Source organism: Acomys minous, assembly GCF_964271855.1.
Source record: "Acomys minous genome assembly, chromosome: 2".
NCBI lineage: Eukaryota > Metazoa > Chordata > Mammalia > Rodentia > Muridae > Acomys > Acomys minous.
The window spans coordinates 51840819-51867315 of record NC_140484.1 but is presented as its reverse complement, the minus strand read 5'-3'; the positions used below and the strand labels follow the sequence as shown (position 1 = coordinate 51867315).

General features: G+C 47.0%; 1 protein-coding gene and 1 long non-coding RNA gene across 2 annotated transcripts; one reads left to right on the top strand and one right to left on the bottom strand.

Moving 5' to 3' along the window:
* The first annotated feature begins 13448 nt into the window (after nt 1-13448).
* Nucleotides 13449-24645, top strand: CATSPER1 (cation channel sperm associated 1). Its single transcript, XM_084771836.1, has 12 exons — nt 13449-14744; nt 15875-16081; nt 17121-17234; nt 17404-17557; nt 17878-17969; nt 18144-18287; nt 18574-18637; nt 18797-18869; nt 19002-19059; nt 20555-20630; nt 23367-23481; nt 23612-24645. The coding sequence occupies exons 1-12, from the start codon at nt 13562-13564 to the stop codon at nt 23636-23638; spliced, it is 2307 nt and encodes a 768-aa protein (XP_084627962.1). The 5' UTR covers nt 13449-13561; the 3' UTR covers nt 23639-24645.
* Nucleotides 18294-26073, bottom strand: LOC311591973. Its single transcript, XR_014777262.1, has 5 exons — nt 25605-26073; nt 23392-23486; nt 19570-19675; nt 19279-19460; nt 18294-18848 (listed from the first exon to the last, which is right to left on the bottom strand). It is a non-coding gene; the product is annotated as an uncharacterized lncRNA (long non-coding RNA).
* Nucleotides 26074-26497: the final 424 nt, after the last annotated feature.

The window sequence follows — 26497 nt, the reverse complement described above, 5'->3', positions numbered from 1 at the left end:
CAACTGAAATATAAACTTTCTGTACCTTAAAGTTTCCTTTTAATTTTTTATTTACCTTTTTATTTTATATGCATTGGTGTTTTGCCTGCATGTATGTCTCTGTGAGTGTCAGGTCTTGTAGTTATAGAAAGTTGTGAGTTGCCATGTGGGTGCTGGGATTTGAACTTGAGTCCTCTGGAAGAGAAGTCAGTGACCTTAACTTCTGAGTCATCACTCCAGCCTCCATTTTTAAAAAGATTTATTTATTATGTATACAGTGTTTCACTTGTACATATGCCTGCACACCAGAAGTGGGCATCAGATCTCATTATGGATGGTTGTGAGCCACCATGTGGTTGCTGGGAATTGAACTCAGGACTTTTGGAAGAGCAGCCAGGGCTCTTAACCACTGAGCCATCTCTCCAGGCCCTGTACCTTAAGATTTGCGAGCTTATTGGCTATGGTTAAAAAGTCTATAAAACAAGTCAGGTGTGGTGGTGCACACCTTTAACGCCAGCACTCGAGAGGCAGAGGCAGGTGGATCAATGTGAGTTCGAGGCCAGCCTGGTCTACAAAGTAAGTCTAGGTCAGCCAAAGCTACACAGAGTAACTGCGTCTTGAAAAAACTTGATGCCAACATATTCTGAGTTCCTGTGGAGGTCCAGTTGTCACAGTTTCCTGTTTAATGGCCTCTAGGTTACAGATCCTTATATTATTCTGCAACATATGCCTTTAATCCCAGCACTCAGGGAAGCAGAGGCTGGGATTACAGGCGTGTGCCACCACACCCGGCTTCCTCTCTGTCCCCACTGAGCTCTATCTGCTAGTTGGTTCAACTCATCTGCTCTGGTTCAAACTCCCAGCTGACTTTTTCAATCTGACTTCTCCCTCGGCCCCTGAATTGCTCTGCTTGGCCTAAAACTAACTCCAGCAATCTGCTCTAATCTTCTGGCTCCTCGTTCTCTGGCTCGGTCTGTCTTCACTGTGTCTAGCTTGTTCTCTCTTCAACGTGTCTCTCTGTTCCTGTCCCCTTAAAACTGCCTGCCTCTCTCCCCCTGCATTGTCCCCTAGTAGCTTCCCTTTCCTCTCTCTTCTCATGAGAGTTGGCTGTGTCCTATTCTGTCAAATCTTTCTCTGATATGTCACTTTTTCTGCCACTTACTTAGATGGCACTTTCAAACATGGGTGCTTCCTTCTAAAAAACTAACTTTACTTTCAATGTTTTGGATTAAAGGCATATACCACCATGGCTGGGCCTAAGCTTTTCTTACTTTTACTGACTAATACTTGCTCTATACCAGGCTGGCTTTGAACTCAGATCTGCTTGCATCAGTTTCCTGGATTAAAGGCATGTTTGAATTCCAGCCAGATCACACAGACCTAGAGGGTCTTTGGATATGATCTCTTGCCAGAGCAGCCTTGTTCTGAATTAAAATTTCTCTACAACTTCCCCCTTTTCTGTTTAAGAAAAAAAAATTTTTTTTACACTGTTTTAACTTTTACATTGGAAACAGTTATCAATCTCACAAGCTTAACAGTCCGAATGTCCTTATGTGGATCCACTCAGCCACTGAAGCAATGAGCTGCAGTCCTGACCATCTGTCCCTCGGCATCAAGGTTTTCCAGTCTGACAATCTGATGAAGGGTCTGTCCTTTTTCAGCTGGTTTGTTGAGATGTCTCCATGCAGGGGGATCTGATTTCTGCATCATCTGCAGTGCTGCCTTTCTGCATCTCTTCCTTGAGTAGTGCCTTTCATTTGGAAGCCCCGCCCCCCCTTGGTTTTTTTCCACGTTTGGTGGTGTTGTGTGGGTGGTGTGGCCTGCCTTTCAGTACTCGGGTGGAAGGTGTCCACAATTCCCAGAGCTGGGACAGTGTCCCAAGGATGTCCTGAGGCACGGGAGCCCAGGAACCTCACAGCTCTGAGAGGAAGCCTCCTCAACAGAGATGGTGCAGCTCCCAGGGAAGGTTGGCCCAAACTGTGAGGAACTGAGGCACCTGAGCTTCTTCTTCCTCTCCTCCTCCTCTTCCTCCTCCTCCTCTTCTTCTTATTCAGATGAAAGAGACGCAGCAGGCAGTATATTTCTTTTAGGAGATTTTGTAAGGCTCTCTCTCTCTCCACCAGCCTGGGAACGTGATCCAGGCAAGCTTGGGAAAATGACCCAAAAAGAATTAAAGGCCAGCTCAGCTTCAGTTTCTGAGATCAAGGTGGTCAACCGAGATAAACAATTTCAACTAAGGTAAACAATTACCATCTGGAAATTCTCTGAAAACTCCCCAACACCCCTCCCTGCAATAGCCAATAACATTTAGACAAGCACCCCTAGCGACCACCAGAGCCAATCCTAACATAGGGAACGCAGCCCCTCCTAACCTTTGCAGTTTTAGCCTTTAAAAAGTCTGTAACAGTGACTCGGGGTGTGCCTCCTCCCTCCCGAGTGAGTGCTGAGGCCCCTTGATGCACGTCAGCAATAAACCTTGTGCTTTTGCATCAACACTGTGGTCCTTGAGTGGTCTCTCGCGACAACCCCCTACTACCCGGTCCAACAATTTTACCAGAGGGATAGACCATGATGTCTGCCTCAGTTCCCAGGAGGAGACAGCACAGAACTGGGCAGACACAGCCTTTATATAGGGTTTTTTAGGGGGCGGAGCTTTCGGGGGGGGCAGTGATTTCCAGAGTGTGGATTGGTGGGATTTCAAGCCTGAGCTGGGGGACGCTCAGGGATTGGTGAGTTTTTGTCCACTTCTCATCCCAAATTAGCATAATCTGGCATGAGTCCTACTGTGGGGCTGGAGCATTACAGAGGTGGTGGGGGCTGGGCTACTTGAGCTTTCTCCAGTAGAGATCAGACCAATTTTCTGCCTTTAGGGAAGTTTACAGCCTGTCCAAAATTTACAAAGAGTCCATTATGAGGCAGTAGGCTAAAGCAGGAAACGTTATGGTCATCATGGACAGCTCCCAAGGCTGCCGCAGGTTTTCTGAGGCAGGAAATATGTCTGGTTTTCATAGAGCTGAAAGTCTGCTGAAGCAGGTATCGTCACCATAGACAGCTCCCACGGAGGAAGCAGGAAAGAATCGGCTGAGGCAGGAATAGTCACCCTGGACAGCTCCCGCTTAGGCGCTGACAACAGCTGGCACCATTTTATCTCCTAGTCTGAACAGCCCCAGGGCAGGAAGCAGGGGCTTACTGACTGCCCAGTAGGGAAGAAGACTGGCAGGGAGCCACTTTAAATTTTAGTGGCCCAGCCGGGCATGGTGGCATACACCTTTAATCCCAGCATTCGGGAGGCAAAGGCAGGCAGATCTCTGTGAGTTCAAGACCAGCCTGGTCTACAAAGCAAATCCAGGATAGTCAAGGCTACACAGAGAAACCCTGTCTCGAAAAACAAAAACAAAAAGAAAGAAAGAAAGAAAGAAAAGAGAAATATAGTTGATAGAATGAACTCTTTTTGTTTGGTTTGGTTTGTTTGGTTTGGTTTTTCCAAGACAAGAGTTTCTCTATAACCCTCACTGTCCTAGAATTCAGTCTATAGACCAGGCTGGTCCTGAACTGAGAGATCTGTCTGCCATATTTTTCAAATTTTTTTTCAGTGTAGGCATCATCAGTTGATTATAAAAGGGAGGCAGTATAATATATATATATATATATATATTTTTTAATTGGTGGCTGGAGAGACAGCCTTGGGTGCTGGGATAATTTTTTTTTTTAATCTTGGTTTTTTGAAACATGGTTTGTCTGTGTAGCCTTGGCTGTCCTGGCCAGCTTTTTAGACTAGGATGTCCTGGCCTCGTTTTGTAGAGCAGACTAGCCTCAAACTGAAATTATATACATGATGAAATAGTTGAGAGCACCAGTGGAGTGGGCAGCCTCGTGTGGCACCACTTCACCAGTGCTCTCAGCCCACACACTTTCCAAAAGCATCACCATCTCTAAATAAGAAAGAATCCTTGTCCTCTAGAACTACTTTGGTGTCTCCATACTCTGGAAGAAGAACTTTGTCTCCAACTTTCACACTGACTGGTTGAATCTCTCCACCCTTCCTTGTCACGCCTGGTCCCACAGCCACTGCTGTTGCTTGCAATACTTTTCCTTGAGACTTTTGTTTTGTTTTGTTTTTCCGAGACATGGTTTCTCTGTGTAGTCTTAGCTGTTATGGACTCAATTTGTAGACCACCTGCCTCTGCCTCCCGAGTGCTGGGATTAAAGGCAGGCGCCACCACGCCAGGCTCTTCCTTGAGACTTTTCTGGAAGCATGATGCCACCTTTAGTTACAGTTTTGGCGGCACTCCTTTCAACCAATACTCTGTCAAAGAGCAGAAGAAACTTTCTAAACATTCGTCCAGTCGTGACTTGCTGCCTGTTGGCGTTAATGTACCTATATGGCATTGGAAGCCAATAAATGACCCCAAGAGACTAAAATGTAATTCAAAGCTGCAAGCACTATGCTGGGCAGAGTCTAAACTGCTACTGTTATGGCCAAATTTTGAGAGACTCCCCGAACAAACCATCCAAGAGCTGAATCCAAATGGAATGGCAAGGAAGTCTTTATTGCAGATTCGAACCTGGTCCACACCTCCCATGCACTGGCACAGTAGATGCAGGGAAGCAGCCTCAAGACTCAATTGAGAGGGGTTTTTATAGGTTTTAGACAAAGAAATGGCTTTTACACATTTGGATGACATTTGGGCAAGAAAGCTGCAAGTAGGGAGTTACAAGCCTTGGCATTTCATGGTTTGCGTAATAGGTGTAGAGGCAAATTGGCCTATAGAAAAGATTGGTTGAGCCGGATGTGGTGGTGCACACCTTTAACCCCAGCACTCAGAAGGTAGAGGCAGGTGGATCACTGTGAGTTCAAGGCCAGCCTGGTCTACAAAGTGAGTCCAGGACAGCCAACGCTATGCAGAGAAGCCCTGTCCTGAAAAGCCAAAACAATAGGAAGAGGAAGAAGAAGAAGAAGATGAAGAAGACGAAGAAGAAGAAGAAGAAGAAGAAGAAGAAGAAGAAGAAGAAGAAGAAAGGATTGGTAGAAGCAGTCATTGGCCTGACTTCTCCTAATTGGTTGTTGCTATAAGCCAGATCACCTGCTGGTCAGCTTGACCAGCAGAGAGTATATCTGGACTTTCCCAAGGTGGGGTGATTGGGTTACTAGGGAATATTTTTCTGTTTAGACTAGTTTGTGGTTTTTCTGGAATCTGGCTTCAGCCCTCGGCTAGGTTTAACACAAAATGGAGTTTGTCTTGTCCTTTTATTTCCCCCTCTCCTAGTAATTAGAGAAACTGAATCTTGGGCTTCTGCGTTCTCTGTATTTCTTGTAGGGGCTGGTAACCATCTGCTGGATGCTACCTAGTTTTTCTTCTGTGAACTGTATTTTCTCACTTAGGATACAAGGCCCAGAGGTGAGAAGGGGAAACAAAACAAGCAAAGGACCCAAAAACATGAATATCAAAGTGGTCAGCCACGGAGAGGAACTGACCCGTGACACAAACCATCAGTGATGTGGGTTAGGACAGACATAACATAGAGTCTGTCATACAAAGGGCACAAAGCATGACTGGGAGAAACAGAACTAAAGGCTTGTTTGTCCCTTATGCCAAAGTCTTTTTGTTTTTACACAGCATTTCAGCCTCTTAAGTGGGATAATGGATGCTGTAGTCTCTTCTGTAGCTTCTTCAAGCTGACATTAGGACGTTGTTATCAGTGACCCAGGAAAGCTGAAAGGCTAGTCAAAGGCTACGTGATGGGGCATTATCAGAAGCATCTACTTAACCGATCTAGTTGAAGAGACAGGGAGCAGTCATGTCTGTGGGGCTGGTTAACATCAGCTTCCAGCAGGTCCAGATCTCAGCAGCTTGTAATCTATAAATGATCTCTGGATGGAGTCTGTTAGCCAGGTAAAAATATGCTAAGACAAATAAAAACTTGGAACAGAATTAAAATTTTTTAGTAATTGGGGAAGGTGAAGACTCCCAAGACCAGGAGAGATCTCCATTGTCAGGAACAGGTAGGTGTGCTTATCTGACGTTCATTTGATCTGTGGCAGGTGGATCCGGTTCTTATGACTTTTTCATTCTCTTGAAGCTTATATGAAGTTTAGCTTACAAAAATTAGCATATTAATATTACAGCTGTAAAAGAGCTTCAGTAGACTCATACATTTGAGACCCCTAAAAGCATGAACAAATTTTTTTCTCAGTTCCAGTAGCCTTGATATACAGATTGGAGAGACTTGTTTTTAGCGTAATGAGAAGCACCCTTAAATCTGTATTCAGAAGACAACCAAAGGGAAATTAGAATCTTGAGCTTATGACTGATTAATAAGCAGCCAGTGCTTCGCCAGCTTATCAGAACTCTATTGATCTCCTTTTTATATGCCTTAAGTCACCTTTGTAGCTCAACAACTTATATTTATGTGCCTTAAAACTCTTCTTCACATTCTTAGACCCTCAAATACTTTATTACCAACTTTTATTTTATTTCTTTTTCATGAATGGATGGGTTTATTTAGCAGTAAGTTTCAAACTCTTGCTTTAAGCAAGGGTGCTACAGTATTTACATCAGGAACAGACCATTTCCTACACTTATTAACAACATTTAAATAGTTTTTTTTAGACCTTTTAGTATTCATAAAACACTTTCTTAGTCCTTCTAATATTTTAGATCCTCCAAACTTAAAATTTCATATCCTCAGACCTTGCATAAACTTTATATTATTTTTTTCTCTTCTCCAGTTACTCACTAAGAGACACATGTGCCGGGCATGGTCCCGCACTCAGGAGGCAGCAGCAGGTGGATTGCTGTGAGTTCAAGGCCAGCCTGGTCTATAAAATGAGTCCAGGACAGCCAAGGCTACACAGAGAAACCCTGTCTCGAAAAACAAAAACAAAAACAAAACAAAGAGACACGTGCAGTTGTTTACGGGGGGCAGCCATCCAAATGAAGGAGAAATGGAAGGAAAATAAAGTCTCTAAAAGTTAAAAAAAAAAAGTTACACTAGAATCTGTTTACCTTTTAACATGGAGCCTGTGAGCCAGGCAAGCTTGTCTGTCTTTTTAAGTAAGAGAAGAGGCCTAATACCTGGTAGTTTTAACCAGCTAGCGAACTGACTAATGAACTAACAGTGGATCTAATTGTTCTCTAGTTGTCAAGCTACCATTAGCTTAGGCATCAATGTGATCAGAGACCTGAGAAGGAAAAAATGTAACCTAGATGAATCTACGTATCAATTAAAATGACAGAGATGACCAGCCAGTCCACCACCTAGACAGTTGTCTCACCCAGGCTTTTGTGGTTTCCTGGTATCATGGGCAGAGGCCGTCTGTCCATCAGGCACAGAAGACGAGCCGCTGTTTCTGTGGAAGAAGAACACGAGAGACTGACCTCACCTCATTTTCAGCAACATGAGACAAATCCTAGCAGTGAAGCATTGGGGCAGTTTTGCTCGGTGGTTAGAATACCACAATCCAGCATGGCAGTCATCTGCCATGCCAAAAATCTTCTCAGAGACCTTAGGAAGTTACTGCTAGGATGTGGGAATCTCTGTCCTAATAAGTTTAAATATACTTACTGCCATATTCATCAGATCTATGACAAGCTTAAGGGCCAGCATATCTGAGCTGAATCCTTGTCTGTCTTTAGCTCTCTGTTGTAAACTACATTCTACAAACATAAGACTGGTTGTTATGACTTATAATCTGCAGATAAGTGTCTGCCTACAAAATAATTGTCTATTTTTAGCATATCTGACTTGTTTACATTGACTGATTAATTTAGAAAACTGAACTAGCACCTAATAAAAAGTATAAGTTGTGATTACCCTAAACAGTTTGTGATCTTAGCTCTTAACTTTACATACCTGTTGCGCTTAAAGTACCAGTACGGCTTAAGAATGTTTATTATTAGGCCTATAATTCTTATTACAGCAGTATTTTCTAACCTGGTAGCAATCAATGAAGACACAGACACCTGTTATATTTTAAAATAGCCTTAGTTAACCTGGGGCAGGGCAGAGATCAATCCCCTAAACTACTTCCCATAGTGGGGCAGGTATGGGATCCCTGCCCCAATCCCATGCCATCTGCTTCTAACAATTTCTGTCAAGCAACCTTCCATCCATAATCTCAAATATTTGCTAGTGTTCTTCACCTGGGCCAAGTCCTCCATCCACACGGGCCTTGTGCTTCTCCTCCATCTCTCAACTCTTCCATACAACTCACAGCTCTTTGCCCAGAGTCTGGCAATGATTCCTAGTATCTGTCCCAGTCCCCACAGGGTGGAGTCTCTCAGAGGACATCTATATTGGCTAATATCCACTTGTAAGTGAATACATACCATTGTTTGCCAGAACACACGTTTTCCTGTACTCCCAAAGGCACCTGTTCTTTCTACTGCAGCAGTTTTGTCCTTAATGTAAGCAAACAGTAACAGCTGAGCAATTCTATCCCCTGCATTAATTTGCATATCCTGCTTTACACACGCCATGATTTTGATTTCCTCCTTAACAATCTCTATCTATAATACCAGTACGCACATTAAAACCTTGAGAAGTGGGGCTGGAGAGATGGCTCAGAGGTTAAGAACACTGTCTGCTCTTCCAAAGGTCCTGAGTTCAATTCCCAGCAACGACATGGTGGCTCACAATCAGCTGTAATGAGATCTGGTGCCCTCTTCTGGTGGGCAGGTGTACATGCAGGCAGAACACTGTATAAGTAATAAATAAATCTTTTTAAAAAAAAAATCTTGAGAAGTCAGCCGGGTGGTGGCGGTAGCAGCTCATGCCTTTAATCCCAGCACTCAGGAGGCAGAGGCAGGTGGATCACTGTGAGTCCGAGGCCAGCCTGGTCTACAAAGTTAGTCCAGGACAGCCAAGGCTACACAGAGAAAGCATGTCTGGAAAAACCAAAAAACCAAACCCAAACAAACAAAAAAAGACCTTGAGAAGTCACATACCATTTTTAAGAATTGCATACAATACCTTAAAGGAGTTGATACATAGTATACTGTAATCAAAATATAACCTTTCTTAACTGACGGCTGACCATCAATTTGTATCTCCAGTTATATGTAATCATTTAGTTATTTACCACTGTTCAATATTTAAACAAACATAAGGAGGCCAAATAAATCCCATCCTGGCAATCACTCATGGCCACAAGCACAGTCAAAGATATTTTAAGAATACAATCATTCATGAGGCAAATGATAATCTGCACTTCTCAATTATTTTTAACAGTTAATAATAAAATGACAACCATTAAATTGGAGCTCCTTGCCGGGCGTGGTGGTGCATGCCTTTAACCCCAGCACTCGGGAGGCAGAGGCAGGTGGTCTACAAAGGGAGTCCAGGACAGCCAGGGCTACACAGAGAAACCCTGTCTTGAAAAACCAAAAACCAAACACCAAAAAAAAAAAAAAAAAATTGGAGCTCCTTTACTTCAGCATCAAGATCTCTAAATATAGGGGTTGAAAACTTTTCTGACTCCCATATGGCATATCATTATAGAATACAGCAGTTTTCTTTTTTAAATATTTATTTATTATTATGTATACAGTGCTCTGGCTGTACATACACCTGCAGCCAGAGGACGGCATCAGATCACATTATAGATGGTTATGAACCACTGTGTGGTTGCTGGGAATTGAACTCAGGACCTCTGGAGGAGCAGTCAGTGCCCTTAACCTCCGAGCCATCTCTCCAGCCCCAATAGTTTTCTTAAAAGAAATTCATCAGTGATACTACCTATTTAACTTATGATTTACAGAAATTTCCTTTAAGTTACTCGTAATCGGCATTGACTGTAACATAATTAATACAAATAAGTCTTTTTAGAGTGTAACCATAATTTTTAGACGTCAAAGCCAGATTTTTCAGTGTAAACAATTGAATATCTCTAAAGTTAATACATTTCAACTTAAAGGTATCTTTAGAAACATTCAGTTTTAAAAATCTGCAATATATGCCTGGCGTGGTGGCGTACACCTTTAATCCTAGCACTCGGGAGGCAGAGGCAGGTGGATCGCTGTGAGTTCGAGGCCAGCCTGGTCTACAAAGGGAGTCTAGGACAGCCAAGGCTACACAAAGAAACCCTGTCTCAAAAAAAACAAAACAAAACAAAAATCTGCAATATAGCAGTCTGCCAATCTGAATCTTTTTTTTTTTTTTTTTTTTTTTTTTTTTTTTTGGTTTTACGAGACAGGGTTTCTCTGTGTAGCCAGCAATAACCTTGAACTTCTGATCTTCCTCCTGGTACCTCCAGAGTGTTGAGGTGACAGTTGTTTGCCACCATACTCGGTTTATGTGGTGCTGAGTGTGAGACAAGCACTCTGCCAACCTCCGTACATTTCCTGCCTTCATTTATTCTTTCTTTATTTACTTATTTATTTATTTTTGTTTTTTTCAAGACAGGGTTTCTCTGTGTAGCCTTGTCTGTTCTGGACTCACTTTGTAGACCAAGCTGGCCTCGACCTCACAGTGATCCTCCTTCCTCTGCCTCCCGAGTGCTGGGATTAAAGGCGTGCGCCCAGCTTGAACTTAAATTTTAAACATCACAGTCAGTAAGCAAATTATAAACTCTTAGATAAAAGTTCCCAGATATAGGCTAGAGGTGCAGTTTCAATACCTTTATTAAAAGCTTAACTATTTGTTACAGATGTTAAAGATTTTCAACCATACCCAATATCCAGTAATTTATAGCCAAGATATACAGAACACAATAAATTTATACTTTTTAAAAAGATTTATTTAGTATGTATACAGATTTCATTATAGATGGTTGTGAGCCAACATGTGGTTGCTGGGAATTGAATTCATGACCTTTGGAAGAACAGTCAGTGCTCTTAACCTCTGAGCCATCTCTCCAGCCCCTAAGTTTATACTTTTAAAGCCAATCAGAAACAAACATGTAGTAAAATAGACAAAACTCTTCTTTAATTTTTTTCTTCTAGCAGTAGTTTCAAGGGAGGAGCATCTTGCTGCCTGCCTGGTTAGCACATTACAGTTCTTATTAATTTTATAGCATAATTTTAAAAGGATCTTACACCTAAATGTTAAAGGCAGCACCTGTGAAAGATAACTGAGAAACTAGGACTATCTGAGTTTGGCATCCTGCCCAGGATGTTTCTGCACACAAGTCCCTGTTGAAAATACACAGCCCCCAATAGTGAAAGTTGTGCAAAGCCCATCGCCAAGGAGTCCAAGGAGTATCCAGGACTGAAAAGGACCTTACCAGTGGCTTCATCTGGTCACTGCTTACCACCCAGTCCCTGGATAGACCCACCACATTAGCTCCGGCTGCTCAGCCCCCTATTTCTCCCTGTTGTGGGTAGTGACCCTACACTCACCATGCTGAGGCTTCTGGGCTTGCTGGAGTTCAGAGCACATCATTAGGAGTTCAGGCAGCCCTGGGCTTGTCACCAGTTTGATCTAAGCAGGAGACTTCCTCCAGGTTTTATAGGAGACTTGAAATGAAATTAAAGTTTAAGTAGTTTTTTGAGTTGTTTTTAATTTCTTTTTCTTTTTTAATATTTTATTTAAGTTTAACTTACGTGCATTGGTGTTAGGGTGTCAGATCTTAGAGTTACAGATAGTTGTGAGCTGCCATGTGGTTGCTGGGAATTGAACCCAGGTCCTTTGGAAGAGCAGGCAGTGCTCTTAACCACTGAGCCAACTCTTCAGCCCCGAGTTGTTTTTAATTTCTATTATCTGTTCATGGGCATGAAAAAAGTCTATCATAAATTATAGTTCTGAATTTGTAGTGTGTAAAATTGTGTAGCTTTTATGTTTTCACTATACCTCTTGCTCAACATGTTAAATCCAATTAGCTGGACTTTCAAAGTTTTAAAACTGTTAGTCTTGGGCTGAGAGATGGCTCAAAGGTTAAGAGCACTAGCTGCTCTTCTAGAGGTCCTGAGTTCAATTCCCAGAAATCACATGGTGGCTCACAACCATCTACAATAAGATCTGGTGCCCTCATCTGGCGTGCAGGCACACATGTGGGCAGAACATTGTATAAATAAATAAATCTTAAAAAAATAAATAAATAAAAACTAATACGGAGCGTGTTGGCTCACACCTTTAATCCCAGCACTTGGGAGGCACAGGCAGGTGGATCTCAGTGAATTTGAGGCCAGCCTGGTCTACAAAGCAAGTCTAGGATAGCCAATACACAGAGAAACCCTGTCTCAAAAAAAAAAAAAAAAAGAAAAGAAAAGAAACTAACAAAAACAAAACAAAACAAAACCCTAACATTAACTAGAGAAGGTTTGGCAGCAGAGAGTACTGACTGCTCTCCTAGAGTCCCAACACCCGCACGGTGGTTCACAAGAGTCTATAAACCCAGTTTCAGGAAATCTGATACCTGCCTTTGATCTCTGCCCACACCAGGCAGGAATGTGGTACACAAACACATACAGGCTAAACACCCATGTAGCTTAAATTAAAAATTAATACTGTAAGCCAGGCATGGTGGCAGACACCTTTAATCCCAGCACTCGGGAGGCAGAGGCAGGCAGATAGTTGTGAGTTCGAGGCCAGCCTGGTCTACAAAGCAAGTATAAGGCAGCCAAGGCTACACAGAGAAACCTTGTCTCTGAAAAAAAAAAACAAAAAAACAAACAACCCCCCCCCAAATTAGGACTGTGAACACAAAGACTAACATAGAAGAGCTGCTGAGTCTAGTGTAGAGGATGAAGATTCTGATGCAGCAAAGCAGGAGTTAAACTGAAGAGCTGAAGTTGTTAGCTCTTCAAGAAGTGTGTAAATTGAAACAAAACTAACAATTTTTTACAAATCAGTCTTTTTTTTTTTTTTTTTTTTTTTTTGGTTTTTTGAGACAGGGTTTCTCTGTGTAGCCTTGTCTGTCCTGGACTCACTTTGTAGATCAGGTTGGCCTCGCACCCACAGAGGTCCACCTCCCTCTGCCTCCCAGATGCTAGGATTGAAGGCATGTGCCACCGTGCCCAGCCATTTTTTTCTTTTAAGATTTATTTATCTGTACACTGCTCTGCCTGCATGTACACCTGCATGCCAGAAGAGTCAGTGCTCTTAACCTCCGATCTATCTCTCCAGCTCTCAATCCCCCCTTCTCTCTCTCTCTCTCTCTCTCTCTCTCTCTCTCTCTCTCTCTTTTGTTTGTTTTGTTTTGTTTTGTTTTTCGAGACAAGGTTTCTCTGTGTAGCCTTGGCTGTCCTGGACTCACGTTGTAGACCAGGCTGGCCTTGAACTCACAAAGATCTGCCTGCCTCTGCCTCCTGAGTGCTGGGATTAAAGGCCTGCGCCACCACACCTGGCTTAACACAATAGTAAATCTTTTTTGTTTGTTTGTTTGTTTGTTTGTTTGGGTTTGCTTTTGTTTTGTTTTTGACAATAATTCTTGACTCTGAATGATATTTAAAAAAAAAAAAAGTCATTTGTAAGATGAAGCCTAAGCACGCTGTGACATCATAGACGAGAGTTCCAGGAGAATACTCAGGTCTTCCTAGAAGCTGGGGCTGTCGTTGGATTGAGCTCAGCTTTAGGAGATCCAGGAAAGGTCCTTTAGGGTCTATCCTTGAGCCCTTTTTGTTCCAGGGGTTCCAGTACAGACATGGCTCAACCTTCGAGGACGGACAGATCTCACCAGGAGCCCGGTAGATTGGATGCAAGCCATCATTCTCAGCCACCCTCCTCTCGAGCCCACCATCATGAGCTACAACACGCTGCTGGGGCGTCCCATCCGCAGACGTCCCACCATCGTGCCTTCTACCATCAAAACGGATCCCCGAATCTCCCAGAGCTCTCACATGTCAACCAGGCCTCTCAACAGAACAGGACCCACCTCTCCACATTACCTAGTAATTCCCCTCAACAAGCCGGTGGGTCCCCGAGTGAATCTCACCCCCGTGGTGAGTCTCAACACCGCGGTGGGTCCCGTGGTGGATCTCACCCCCATGGGGAGTCTCAGCACCGTGGTGGGTCCCGTGGTGGACCTCACCCCCATGGGGAGTCTCAGCACCGCGGTGGGTCCCGTGGTGGACCACACGGCCACGGTGAGTCTCACCATCGTGGTGGGTCCCGTGGTGGACCTCACGGCCGGGGTGAGTCTCACCCCAGTGGTGGGTCCCGTGGTGGACCTCACCCCCAGGCTGAGTCACTCCACCCTGGTGGGCCCCGTCGTGCATACCAGCCCCAGGCTGATTCACTCCACCCCGGTGGGTCTCAGCCCAGTGATGAATCCTATCTTCATAGTGAACAAGGCAGACATCACCCCCGTAGACCTAGTGAGGCTTTGTCCTCTTTCACCTCTATTGCATCAAACGCCCACAGGGATGCCTCCCACCATGGGCAACCTCCGCATGGTCTTCATGCTACCCCATCTGGGAGGCCTCACTACAGAAAGCAGTCTTTTTTGGGAGACACCCTCCCCACCCACTCCCTTGAGGAGCCCTATCAGGAAGGACCTTCCTCCCAAGATGATGCCTATTATGACAGCCATCAACCTAGCCATCGCCACGGCGAGCGTCCTCACCGCCGAGACCACTACAGACGTGGCGAGCGTCCCCACCACAGGGAGCATATCGCCCCTAACTATCAGAGCACCTCACAACTCTCTGTCCCATTCAAGTCCCAAACGACACTTGGCGCCTCCTCTTCTCGTCTGGGAGGCAAAAGCTCAAGCTACCTCGGACCTCGATCTTTTACCTCCCGTATTTCCAGCAAAATTTATCCCGAGGAGGACTCGAAAGAATCAGGCTCTTGGAATGAAGAGGAGCAAATTCATAAGCGCAAAAGTGAGTCTTCCCTGGGCCCTCATCCCAGATTCCAACTTCCCCACTCAGATTCACGCAGGTCTAGGTTAAGACCCGGAACTGGCGGTGCCCACACCAGGAACCTCAGTGCTCACTTGTGTGTGCACCCGTCAGCCATTCACTCTTTCTTGCTGCTCACCGGTCCTACCATTTATTCCTTAAACTACCGGATTCTGAGGGCCGTGCAGTGTTTCTTTGTTCAGTCGCTGCAGTATTTATTCATGGTAATGTCTTGACCACTGAGGCTTGAGATACCTAGTCTTTCCGGGTGCTTGCAATACAGGGAATAATTCAGGACAGTGACTGCATTTCCATGGTCCAAAGCGTACAATCTTTTTTTGGTTGTTTGTTTGTTTTTCCGAGACAGGGTTTCTCTGTGTAGCCTTGGCTGTCCTGGACTCACTTTGTAGACCAGGCTGGCCTCGAACTCACAGCGATCCACCTGCCTCTGCCTCCTGAGTGCTGGGATTGAAGGAGTGCGCCACCATGCCCGGCTTTTTTTTTTTTTTTTTTTTTTTTTTTGAGCCTGACATCTTGTACATCAAGACATTTGCCTCTGGGGATTCTGTGTACACGTTTGCCGTACTAAACTGTGAGGCCGCTGCTGAGAACATAATCTTGTAAGCCAACGAACTTACTGGGATGCATGGAGAAACTTTAACTGTTACCGTTACCCAGACTCTGTGCCTACTAGTTCCGCAAATACAGCAACAGTCCCATGAACAACCAGAGAGGGGTTAGTGGCTTACTGAATAGGAACAGAGAAAGCAGTCAGGGGGCGGGGATAATTTAGCGGGATCTTAAATGAGAGATGAGATCACCAAGAGGATGGGATGGTAACAAATTAAGCCTTTAAGTTTCCTTATGAGCAAGGGTAGATCTGCAGTTGTAGAGTCAGGAATGCTTAGTACCTGCCAAGCCAATTCCCAAAGAGCTTGGCCTCTGATGCGGAAGGGATAAGGCCTGTGACTCCAAGGCCAGCACAGGACAAGCACGGTGACACATCGGTGAATGGACGAGAGACGGGATGATAATTATGGCGACCTGGGAGGATGCCTGGCCTTGCAGTGCTCCATCACTACCTACATGGCTATAACCTGACTCCCTTTCAGGAGCCCAGAGGGGCCACAGGAAGCTGCACTCTGGGAACGTTTTCCAATTGATGATAGACAAAATTAACTTCCTCATTTGGGGTCTCCGGGAAATGATGCTGGCACTGACTGAGTCCCTGTTCTTTGAGACCTTTATCTTCATCATAGTCTGCCTCAACACAATCGTCCTTGTGGCCCAGACATTCACTGAGCTAGAGATTCGAGGCGGTAAGAGTGGGGGGAGGGGGGGGCCGGGCGGGGCCAGGGAGGGGGCAGACTGTCCCTATGCTTAAGACAATTGATATGGCTCCAGGGACTCCCATGAGCCTGATCTAGTGCCAAGAGATCTTTAAAACTTATGTCACTTGGCGGGGCATGGTGGCGCACGCCTTTAATCCCAGCACTCGGAAGGCAGAAGCCGGCCAGCCTAGTCTACAAAAGCTAGTCCAGGATAGCCAGGCCTGCACACAGAAACCCTGTCAAAAAAAACAAAAAACAAAAAACAAAAACGCAGCCCCACCCCCCAAAACAAGAAACTTATGTCACTTCATCTTCACTCCCTGGCAGCTTGTTGGTGTCCCCAGAGGTAGAAATATTGCTAAGGTCCTGCAGAAAACTCAGTAACTGTAGGCCACGCTGTTCATAATGTCGCCATCAGGTGGCGCTCTGTTGTAGCTAGACTACTCCCGTGGGCCTGGTGCTGGGAATCCTGCGTCTGAGGAGAGCCAGAAGACCCTCCTACTCAAAGGTCCCAGAAGGGTAAATGTGGAAAGTCTGAATGCTGACCCCTGAGGCCCAACTATAGAGGTGGGCGATGGAAAAGATTCACCACACGGCCCTAGTTCAAGGCTGCAGGTCTAGTACATGTTAACTGCGCTTATGCTCGTAAAAACTCTACCAAGCAGAATATTATTGTTCCCAAACAAGAAAACCCAGGAACTGAGTGGTTAAGTCACCCAGCCATCCACCCAGGAGGCCAGGGACGTGCCTTTAATTCCAGCAGGATGAAGGAGAGGCAGGCAGAGCTCCGTGAATTTGAGACCACTATGGCCTACATGACAAGTGTCAGGCCAGTCAGAGCTGCATAGTAAGACTCTTGTCTCAAAACAACAGAAAAAAAAAAAACCTAAAAACAAAAGGAAAAACAAGAAACCAAAGCCCATCTGGGATTCCTTGGGTGTTTAGCCTGCATGAGGTTCTAGTGATGGGTAGAGGTGGCCAGGATGCTGGGGACCGTCACTGAGAAAGCCTCTGGTGACCCCCACAGAATGGTACTTCATGGTCTTGGACTCCATTTTCCTCGCCATCTACATCGTGGAAGCCTTGCTCAAGCTCATTGCCCTGGGCCTGGAGTATTTTTATGACCCATGGAACAATCTGGGTGTGTGGCTGGGTTAGGGATCGGGTGGGGAAGAGGCCGTTGAACTGCTTGGAGGGGGAAGTAAGGGCAGAAGAGGGTCAGGGATGGGGCGCTGGCTGTGGAGAGCCTGTGGGGCTGTGCTAAACGGCTGCTGGGCCCCTCCCCACCTCAAGCACCACTCTCCCCTCAGACTTCTTCATCATGATCATGGCCATTCTGGACTTTGCGCTCCTCCAGATCAATTCCCTCTCCTACTCATTCTACAATCACAGCCTGTTCCGAATCCTCAAGGTCTTCAAGAGCATGCGGGCCCTGAGGGCCATCCGAGTCCTCCGCAGGCTCAGGTCATTACCGCCGAGACGGCTCCCCCTGGTGTGGAGATTCTCAGGGAAAAGGGCAGATGGGCCTGGATGTCCAGGGAATCCACTGTGGCCTGTTTCTGGGGGTGGTGGTGGATTGGAATGTGTCCCCTTGCATGCTTGGGATAGGCCTCTCTGGGGTCCATGCGGGATCAACCTCTTTATTTTCCAAGGAAGAGTCAGGACTTGACCAAGTCACCAGGGAATTGGGGCCCCCATAGTTTTAGTGTCCGGTCTGGTTACTGGGTGCAGCTCTCCACTTCCATCCCTACTACCTCAGACGCCCTCTCCGTCACTGCCCACAGCATCCTGACCAGCCTCCACGAAGTGACCGGAACTCTGAGAGGATCGCTGATGTCCATCACAGCCATCCTCTTCCTTATGTTCACCTGCCTCTGTATCCTGTGCAGTGGAGGCTGGGTGGCTGGCCCAGGGCAGATGGGAGTGGGGAGAAGCAGGGCTGCGGGGTGGGGGTGGGGGGTGGGGGGGGGGAGTGTCTGAATGCTACCTGGTGAGAGGTGGGCACAGTGGCAGATGATCTGAATTTGGGTTGGCCCTGAGCAGTTTCCAGTCCTCTTCTCTGTGGTGCTCCGGGCACTGTTCGGGAAATCAGACCCCAAGCGCTTCCAGAACATCTTCACCACCCTCTTCACCCTCTTCACCATGCTCACCTTGGATGACTGGTCCCTCATCTATATGGACAACAGGGCTGAGGGTGGGTAGAGGGCAGGGCCCAAGGCATGGTGGGCAGACACTAATGGGTAAGCTACATCTGCTATATGGGGGCTGCTGATAGCTGCTGGAAAGGGTTGGAGTTGGGAGTTGGGGGAATGCCTGCTGATGGACCGGTTCCCTTCCCCAGGGGCTGAGGGTGGGTAGAGGAGGGCAGGGTCCAAGGCATGGTGGGCAGACACTAATGGGTAAGCTACATCTGCCATATGGGGGCTGCTGATGTTGGGAGTTGGGGGAATGCCTGCTGATGGACCGGTTTCCTTCCCCAGGGGCCTGGTACATCATCCCCATCCTCATGATTTACATCGTCATCCAGTACTTCATCTTCCTCAAGTGAGGCACCTGCTTATCTTCCCAGCTTCACCATGGGCTTCTCTCCCTAACCCACCCCAGCCCTCTCATTCTAGTCACGGCCACACTGAGACTCAGAGGACAGTATGTGGCTTCTTCTCTGGTGTCCCCTTTGAAAGCATCCCACTGTCCCCTCTGCAGTCTGGTGATTGCTGTCCTGGTCGATAGCTTCCAGATGGCGCTGCTCAAAGGCCTAGAGAAAGTGAAGATGGAGGTAGCATACATGTGGGGGGGGATGGGGGGGATTGGGGGAGGTGGGGGGTGGGGTGGGGGGGATTGGGGGACAAGCACTGCCAAGGGCGCGGCCGGGGAAGAAGCCCTGGTAGAATGAAGGCCTTTTATCTAGAAAGCTGCCCGGATCCATGAGAAGTTGCTGGACGATTCTCTGACAGATCTCAACCAAGGTACTGGCCAGTCACTCCCTCCCATCCATCCCGCCTCCAAGTGGCCAGGCTGCTTCCAGGCTTTAGAATCTGAGATACGAGAGAGAACGTTGGTCCAAAGGACACTAGACAAGTCTCTAAAAGCCAGTTAAATTCATCAGCTTGTGAAAGATCTCACTTGCAAAACGGATATTATGGTCTATCAAAGCGTAGAAACTATTGTTTGTGTAAATAACTTACAAAGTCTGCAGCAGTTGGTCTTCCATCAGACTGCTGTTAGGAGTCTCACAGGGTCACGTGGACCCATCCAGAGTCACTCCCACCTGTGATCGCAGTACTGGGGTGGGAGAGAATCACAAGTTCTGGCTCTCTTGTCGAGAGAGAAGGAGAGTTCCAGGGGATCTGATGTTCTCTTCTGGCCTCTGTGGGTGGGTACCAGGCACACATGTAAGTGCACATACATATATGCAGGGAAAAACACAGAGAACTAAAAAATAAATGCATAAGTCATAGCATGGTAGTGGTGCTCACCTTTAATCCCAGCACTTGGGAAGTAGAGACAGGTGGATCCCTGGGTTCGAGGCTAGCCTGGTCTACAGAGTAAGTTCCAGGACAGCCAGGGCTACACAGAGAAACCCTGTTGCAAAAAATAAAGCAAACACACACAAAATTACACTGGGTGTGGTGGCACAAGCCTTTGATCCTTACACTTGGGAAACAGGGAGGCGGATCTCTGTAAATTCAAGGCCAACCTGGTCTACAAAGTGAGTCCATGGCTGGCAGCCAGGGCTACAAAGAGAAACTCTGTCTTGAAAAACCAAAAACAGCAAGAAACAAAAAAGAAAAACAAAAAAAAAAAAATCTTATCAGAGAGGAGAAGAAAAAGAAATAAATATTAGTAGCCGGGCGTGGTGGCGCACGCCTTTAATCCCAGCATTCGGGAGGCAGAGGCAGGTGGATCACTGTGAGTTCGAGGCCAGCCTGGTCTACAAAGTGAGTCCAGGACAGACAAGGCTACACAGAGAAACTCTGTCTCGAAAAACAAAAACAAACAAACAAAAAAAAAAAGAAAGAAAGAAAGAAATATTAGAGTCTGGGTTTCAGAACCTTGCTCTAAGATCAGCAAAACAGGCCCCCCATCCCCCACTTATTTTACCTTAAGTGAAAAGATAAATTAATTAGCTCCAGTTAACAAGTTGAGAGTACAAAGAATTTGGGGAATGGCTTGATCCAGTACTCAAGTGGTCAGGGTCAGGTTCTCCCTCTGTATGCATGTTTTGTTGCCCTTTGGTTTGGTTTGGTTTGGATTTTTTTGTTTGTTTGTTGTTTGTTTTTCCAAGATAGGGTTTCTCTGTATAACCCTGGCTGTCCTGGAACTAGCTCTGTAGACCAGACTGCCTCCGCCTCCTGAGTGCTGGAATTAAACGTGTGCGCCCCACCGCCTGATCGTCTGACTTCTTAAATCCAGTCATTTGCCTGGGCGTCCTCCTCACCACAGCCCTGTCTCTGCATGCAGACCCTGAGGCCAAGCTGAGTGTGGGCACCTTGAAGATGCAGCTCATTGAGAAGATGTTTGGCACCATGACAGAGAGGTGAGAAGATGGAAGGGGGCCAGGGGTAGGGGGTGGGAGGACAAAGAACATTACCTGTATTTTGGGTGAAAGGAAGTGGGTGTGGGGGTAAGGAAGGTTTGTTTCCATAGGAACGGTAAACTGCCTGGACGGCATCAGTAGCAGAGCTTTCTCTCTCTCTCTCTCTCTCTCTCTCTCTCTCTCTCTCTCTCTCTCTCTCTCTCTCACCCACCCACCGTTTTCTGAGACAGGGTGGCTCTGTGTCGCCCTGGCTGTTCTGTTCTGGAACTCCATCTGTAAACCAGCTTGGCCTCGAACTCAGAGATCCTCCAGCCTCTGCCTCCCAAGCGCTGGGATTAAAGGCGTGGCCGCCACCGCCCCTCAGCATCTCTCTTTCTCCTGACTCTTGTCAGATGCAGGCCCCATGATGGTGCCAGGGACCCAGAGAGAAATCATACTCTGTTGCTGTCACACAGGCCCACACTACCAGAATCTTTGCTCGTTCACTGGAGGCTGACAGGTTTCAGCAGCCACCTGGAAGGTCGAAGGTCACTGTGGAGAATTGTTTGGGCGAGGTCTGAAGACCAGTTGTTCAAACCTCATCCCTATCCCTTCCCTGGCCAGGCTAGCTGAAGATCCTTGCCAAAGACTAGGGTCCTTGGCGACGGGCTCTGGTGACTTGGTTCTTAGGCCTAGTTTTCTTGAGGTTCTCTGTGGAAGCCAAGCCCTGTGCCCCCTTCCCCCAAGCCATTACAGGTCACACTGGAGAGATCCTCTGGGCTCTGTTCACATGAGAGAATCCAAGGTCTGCAGCCTGGCATTCAGAGTTCTATCTGATGGGGCTAGTGCTAGCTTCCCTCATACCACAGCCATTGCTGCCTGTGCCACAGCCTTGTTCTGCCCACATGCTTTCCGAAGCTGACACATTTACTACTCCCAGGCCTCTATCTACACTGACGTTTCTGGTTAGGAATCAATGCCAGGCTCAGATGATCAGAGTTTGAGAGCACTGATTTAAATCCCGATTACTGTCACCTCCTGGGTCACGCTTCTGTTCATCCTCCATGGTCCAGGACCTGAGTCACCACGTGACCTCTGCCACACTGGCCCTCCCCACTGAGAGTATCTTACTGTGACCTCTGCCACACTGGCCCTCCCCACTGAGAGTATCTTACTGTGACCTCTGCCACACTGGCCCTCCCCACTGAGAGTATCTTACTGTGACCTCTGCCACACTGGCCCTCCCCACTGAGAGTATCTTACTGTGACCTCTGCCACACTGGCCCTCCCCACTGAGAGTATCTTACTGTGACCTCTGCCACACTGGCCCTCCCCACTGAGAGTATCTTACTGTGACCTCTGCCACACTGGCCCTCCCCACTGAGAATATCATCTTTCAGCACAGTTTTCACTCTTCCACTAAGCATAAGCTCTGATCTTAGATCCTCCTTTCCCCTCTGGATAAAGTCCAGGCGACTTCCTGTGATTCAGGGCTGTCAGCGTTGTGTTGATACTTACAATGTGTTGCAGTTGTCTGGGTCCAAGGGCGACACCTTTTTCTTGTTCATCTCAATGTCCTTGAAGCCACTTGCTTTCCCCATTCCCAATGTTTTTGGCAAGAGGATGAATAAGAGCCAGTGGGTGGACAAGTGAGTGGGTAATGAATGTAAGTGAATAATTGGGTGGCGGATGGTTGTTTACACTGAGTGGGCGGATCAAGGGAAGGGCAGGTAGGTGGAGGGTGAGTGTGCAATGGTTGCACAGATGAGTGAATGGCTGGGGCACATGGTTGGATCAGAAGGTGATTGAGTTAGGTCCATGGAGAGGCTTGTATAGATGAATGGACAAAGATGAGTATAAAAATAACTAGATGAGCCAGGCAGCGGCGGCGCACGCCTTTAATCCCAGCACTCTGAAGGCAGAGGCAGGCGGATCGCTGTGAGTTCGAGGCCAGCCTGGTCTACAAAGTGAGTCCAGGATGGCCAAGGTTACACAGAGAAACCCTGGCCCAAAAAAACCAAAGAGAGAGAGAGAGAGGATGAGACAGAAGGATCACAAGTTCAAAGCCAGTCTGGGAATTGTTCAGTGGGAACTCATCTCAAGATAAAAATGTTAGGGGATAGAAGCGATGGCCATGTCTATAAAGTGTACTGTGTGCAAGCATGAGGGTCAGTGCTGGGAATCCAACATGTAAAACACTAGGCAGGGCTGGAGAGATGGCTCACTGGTTAAGAGCACTGTCTATTCTTTCAAAGGACCTGGGTTCAATTCCACCACCCACATGACAGTTTGCGACTGTAAGTTCAGTTCTGATACCCTCACACAGACGTACATACATTAAAAACACCAATGCACATAAAATAAAATTAATTAACAAAACAAAACACACTAGGTGAGGCAGTACATGTCTGGTCCTATATCCCCCCCAAAATCAGAAGGATCCTTATGGCTTGCTGTCCAGCCAGTCCAGCCAATTAGTGAGCTCCCAGTTCAGTGGCAGACACCATCTTAAAAAATAAAGTGAAGAACAGTAGAGGAAAATACCTGACATTGACTTCTGGCCTCCACGTCCGTACACTCATGTATACCCAGCTGCTCACATGTGCACACAAACATACACACATATACACAGTAACCAATAAGCAAAAAAGTAAAATCTACAAAAGGAGGCTTACTGGAGACAGAGGTCTAGGTTATGGCAAAGGAGGGGCATGTTTGGGCCGTGGGAACCCAGGCCTTGCCTCCGCCCTAATCCAGCCAGCGGGAGAACCACTTCCAGTACCTGCAGTTGGTGGCAGCGGTGGAGCAGCATCAACAGAAGTTTCGTTCCCAAGCATCTGTCATCGATGAAATTGTGGACACTACATTTGAGGTGAACTGGGAAGGAGAGGGCAGGAGAGTGAGAGAGGGCTTTTACTCAAAAGCGGTCCTGAGTAACAGCGGGACGGCACTGGCAAAGGCTGACCCTGGTTCGCTCACACGTGCCTTATCGGACCCTACAGGCTGCAGAAGATGAATTTGGGAAGTGACCCTGAAGAACACCACTGTACGGACTCGCATCTCTATGAAGCTGCCGAGCTGGGTGGTCAGGACAAGTCCCTACCTCTGCTGATATTATTATCCAGAACCGTGATGGACTGAGGTCCCAACAGAGTTTTAAAAACCCAAGGTGGCTCCGTGTCCTCACTAGCTAGCAAAGGTCGTGGGGAGTTGGATAGTCTGCCACAGGCATATGGTGAGAGTTGCACGTGGAAGGGACTCTTCTTGATCTCCTCTGGCCTTATCAGCCCCAGCCTCCAGGGCATTAGCAGCACAGGGAGAGGAGCCTGGGTGCTGATGGCAGACCAAATGTGACCATCTTAGTGGACGAAAGTCTGTCTGGCCTGGAGTCAGGAGAAAAAAAGAATAGACTGAAACATCCAGAATTTTCAGGATCACATCAGGTTCCAGGCATGAGGCCCAGTACCCAGGAGCACAGGTTTACCAGGAACCCCATAAAGGTACCAATCCAGTGGGGATACTAAAAAGCCAAATGGGAACTGGGTATGGTGGTACATGCCTTTAGTCCCAGCACTGGGAGGCAGATGCATTGTGGATCCTTGTGAGCCTGGACTACGGAGTGAGTTTCAGGACAGGCAAGGCTACACAGTGAAACCCTGTCTCGGAAAAAAAAAAAAAGAAAAGAAAAGAAATAAAACAAAAAACCAAAAAGTTAATCCTCCAAAAAAACAACAAAACCAAACCAAACAAATAAAAAAAAACCCTGGAAAACCAAAAGGGCCAGGTGTAGTGGCACACACACCTTAAATTCAAATGCTTGAGAGGTAGAAGCAAGTGGATCTGTGTTTGAGGCTAGCCTGGTCTACAGATAGTGTTTCAGGACAGCCAGGCCTACACAGAGAAACCCTGCCTTGAAAAAATAAAAAATTTAAAAGGTCAGGTGTCGTGGCACATGCCTTTAATCTCAGCACTCCAGAGGCAGAGGCAGGCAGATTGCTGTGAGTTCAAGGCCAACCTGGTCTACAGACTGAGTCTAGGACAGCCAAAGCTACACAGAGAAACCCTGTCTCAAACAAAACAAAACAAAACAAAACAAAACAAAACAAAACAAAAATTTTAAAGCACACAGAGGTTAAAAAAAAAAAAGTGGAGCAAGAGCTTGAAGTGATGGCTTGGAAGTTAAGACCATTTGCTGCAGCCAGGCATGGTGGCACACACCTTTAATCCCAGCACTCAGGGAGGCAGAGGTAGGCAGATTGATATTAGTTCAAGACCAGCCTGGTCTACAAATCGAGTCCAGGACAGCCAGGGCTACACAGAGAAACTGTTTTGGAAAAAAAACAAAACAAAACCAAAAATACCACTTGCTGTTCTCCCAGAGGATTCAAGCTCAGATCCCAGGACCCACATCAGGCTGCTTAGACCAACCTATAATTCAGGTGGGAAAGCATCTGACAGTTTCTTCTGGCTTCCATGGGCACTCACACGCCCAAGCCACACAGAGAGGCTCACATATACACATAAATAAAAATTTTTAAATCTTTTTTAAAAAAAGCCCCACAAGCCCTAGATATTAAAAGTCATTGACACCCCTCCTCCACCTGAGATAAAAAGGCACCTTCCATCTTAGTGAAAGGGTAGAGGAGGCCTCTTATATTCTTGACAGATGGGGACAGAACCATTTAACAAGGACCAGTTACTGTTGGGAGAAGCCCACAGGAAGTGGCTGCTTCTGCCCAGCCTGCTTTAGGGTGTAGATGTACTGCCGGAACCCAGGAGGACGTCCACAGCCCCCATGTCCACAGTGGGACTAGCAATGGGACACTCGTCTGTGCTAAGTGCTGCATCAAGGTGAAGCTCAGTTCCGCCCCCAGGGTCTCCCCATGAAGGGCTGGCCATCTTCCATCATTTATAACCACCTTACTCTTGGTGGAGCCGGGAGGGACTCCAGAACGGGAGGTGGAGGGTGACAGTGTGACCAACACCCACACTCACCACTGGTCGGGTCCAAGCAGCAATGCAGTCTTGGCACACTCCTTCCCTAACCTTGCTTAGTCATGCCCAGGCCCAGGAATACGTCACGCAGAGGAAATGCCATCTGGGATTTGGGCAACAATTCCAGGGGTGGAGAAGCTCCAAGCAGACTTCCTTTCGCCTTGCCTCTCCTTGGGCCTTGCACAGTCCTTCCTGTCGCTCGTCCTGTACTGGCTCCAGGCTTGGTATCTCCTGCTCCATAGATCTTGGGAAACCTCCCAAGCAGTGACTGACTACACAGCACAAACTGAACAGCCATGGGTGTCAGGTTCCAGCAGGAGGCAGGCTTGCCTGCAAATTGTCCCCTGTGTTGCTATCAAATCCAGCCCCTTGGTGTGTCAGGCTTCCCAGGTCCCACTGAGTCTTCTTTCCCTCCATGATATGGCCTTTGAGGGCAGTAGACAGGGTCCCACTCAGTCGCAGCTGCTGTTTATGAGGTCATCACTGGGAGGAGAGGGGGTGGAGCAGGTCAGACAGGAGCAACTTAGGTGTGAGACCTTCATTGGAAAGGAGGACGTAGCCAGGCATGGTGGAGCACTCCTTTAATCCCGGTACGCGGGAGGCAGAGGCAAGCGGATCTCTGTGAGTTCTACAAAGGGAGTCCAGGACAGCCAGGACTACACAGAGAAACTCTGTCTCAAAAATAATAAATAAATAGAAAAGGAGGAGGCATTGAAGAGTGAAGAGTGGGTGTCTGGTTAACACACACACACACACACACACACACACACACACACACACACAACCGTGATGCCAGCTTGAGTCTGGCACCTCCTCGTGCTCCCAAGGCAACCGGTGCCTATGGCCCATCCTCAGGATGAATGAGTGTTTGGACATGTGCAAGCGCTAGCGTG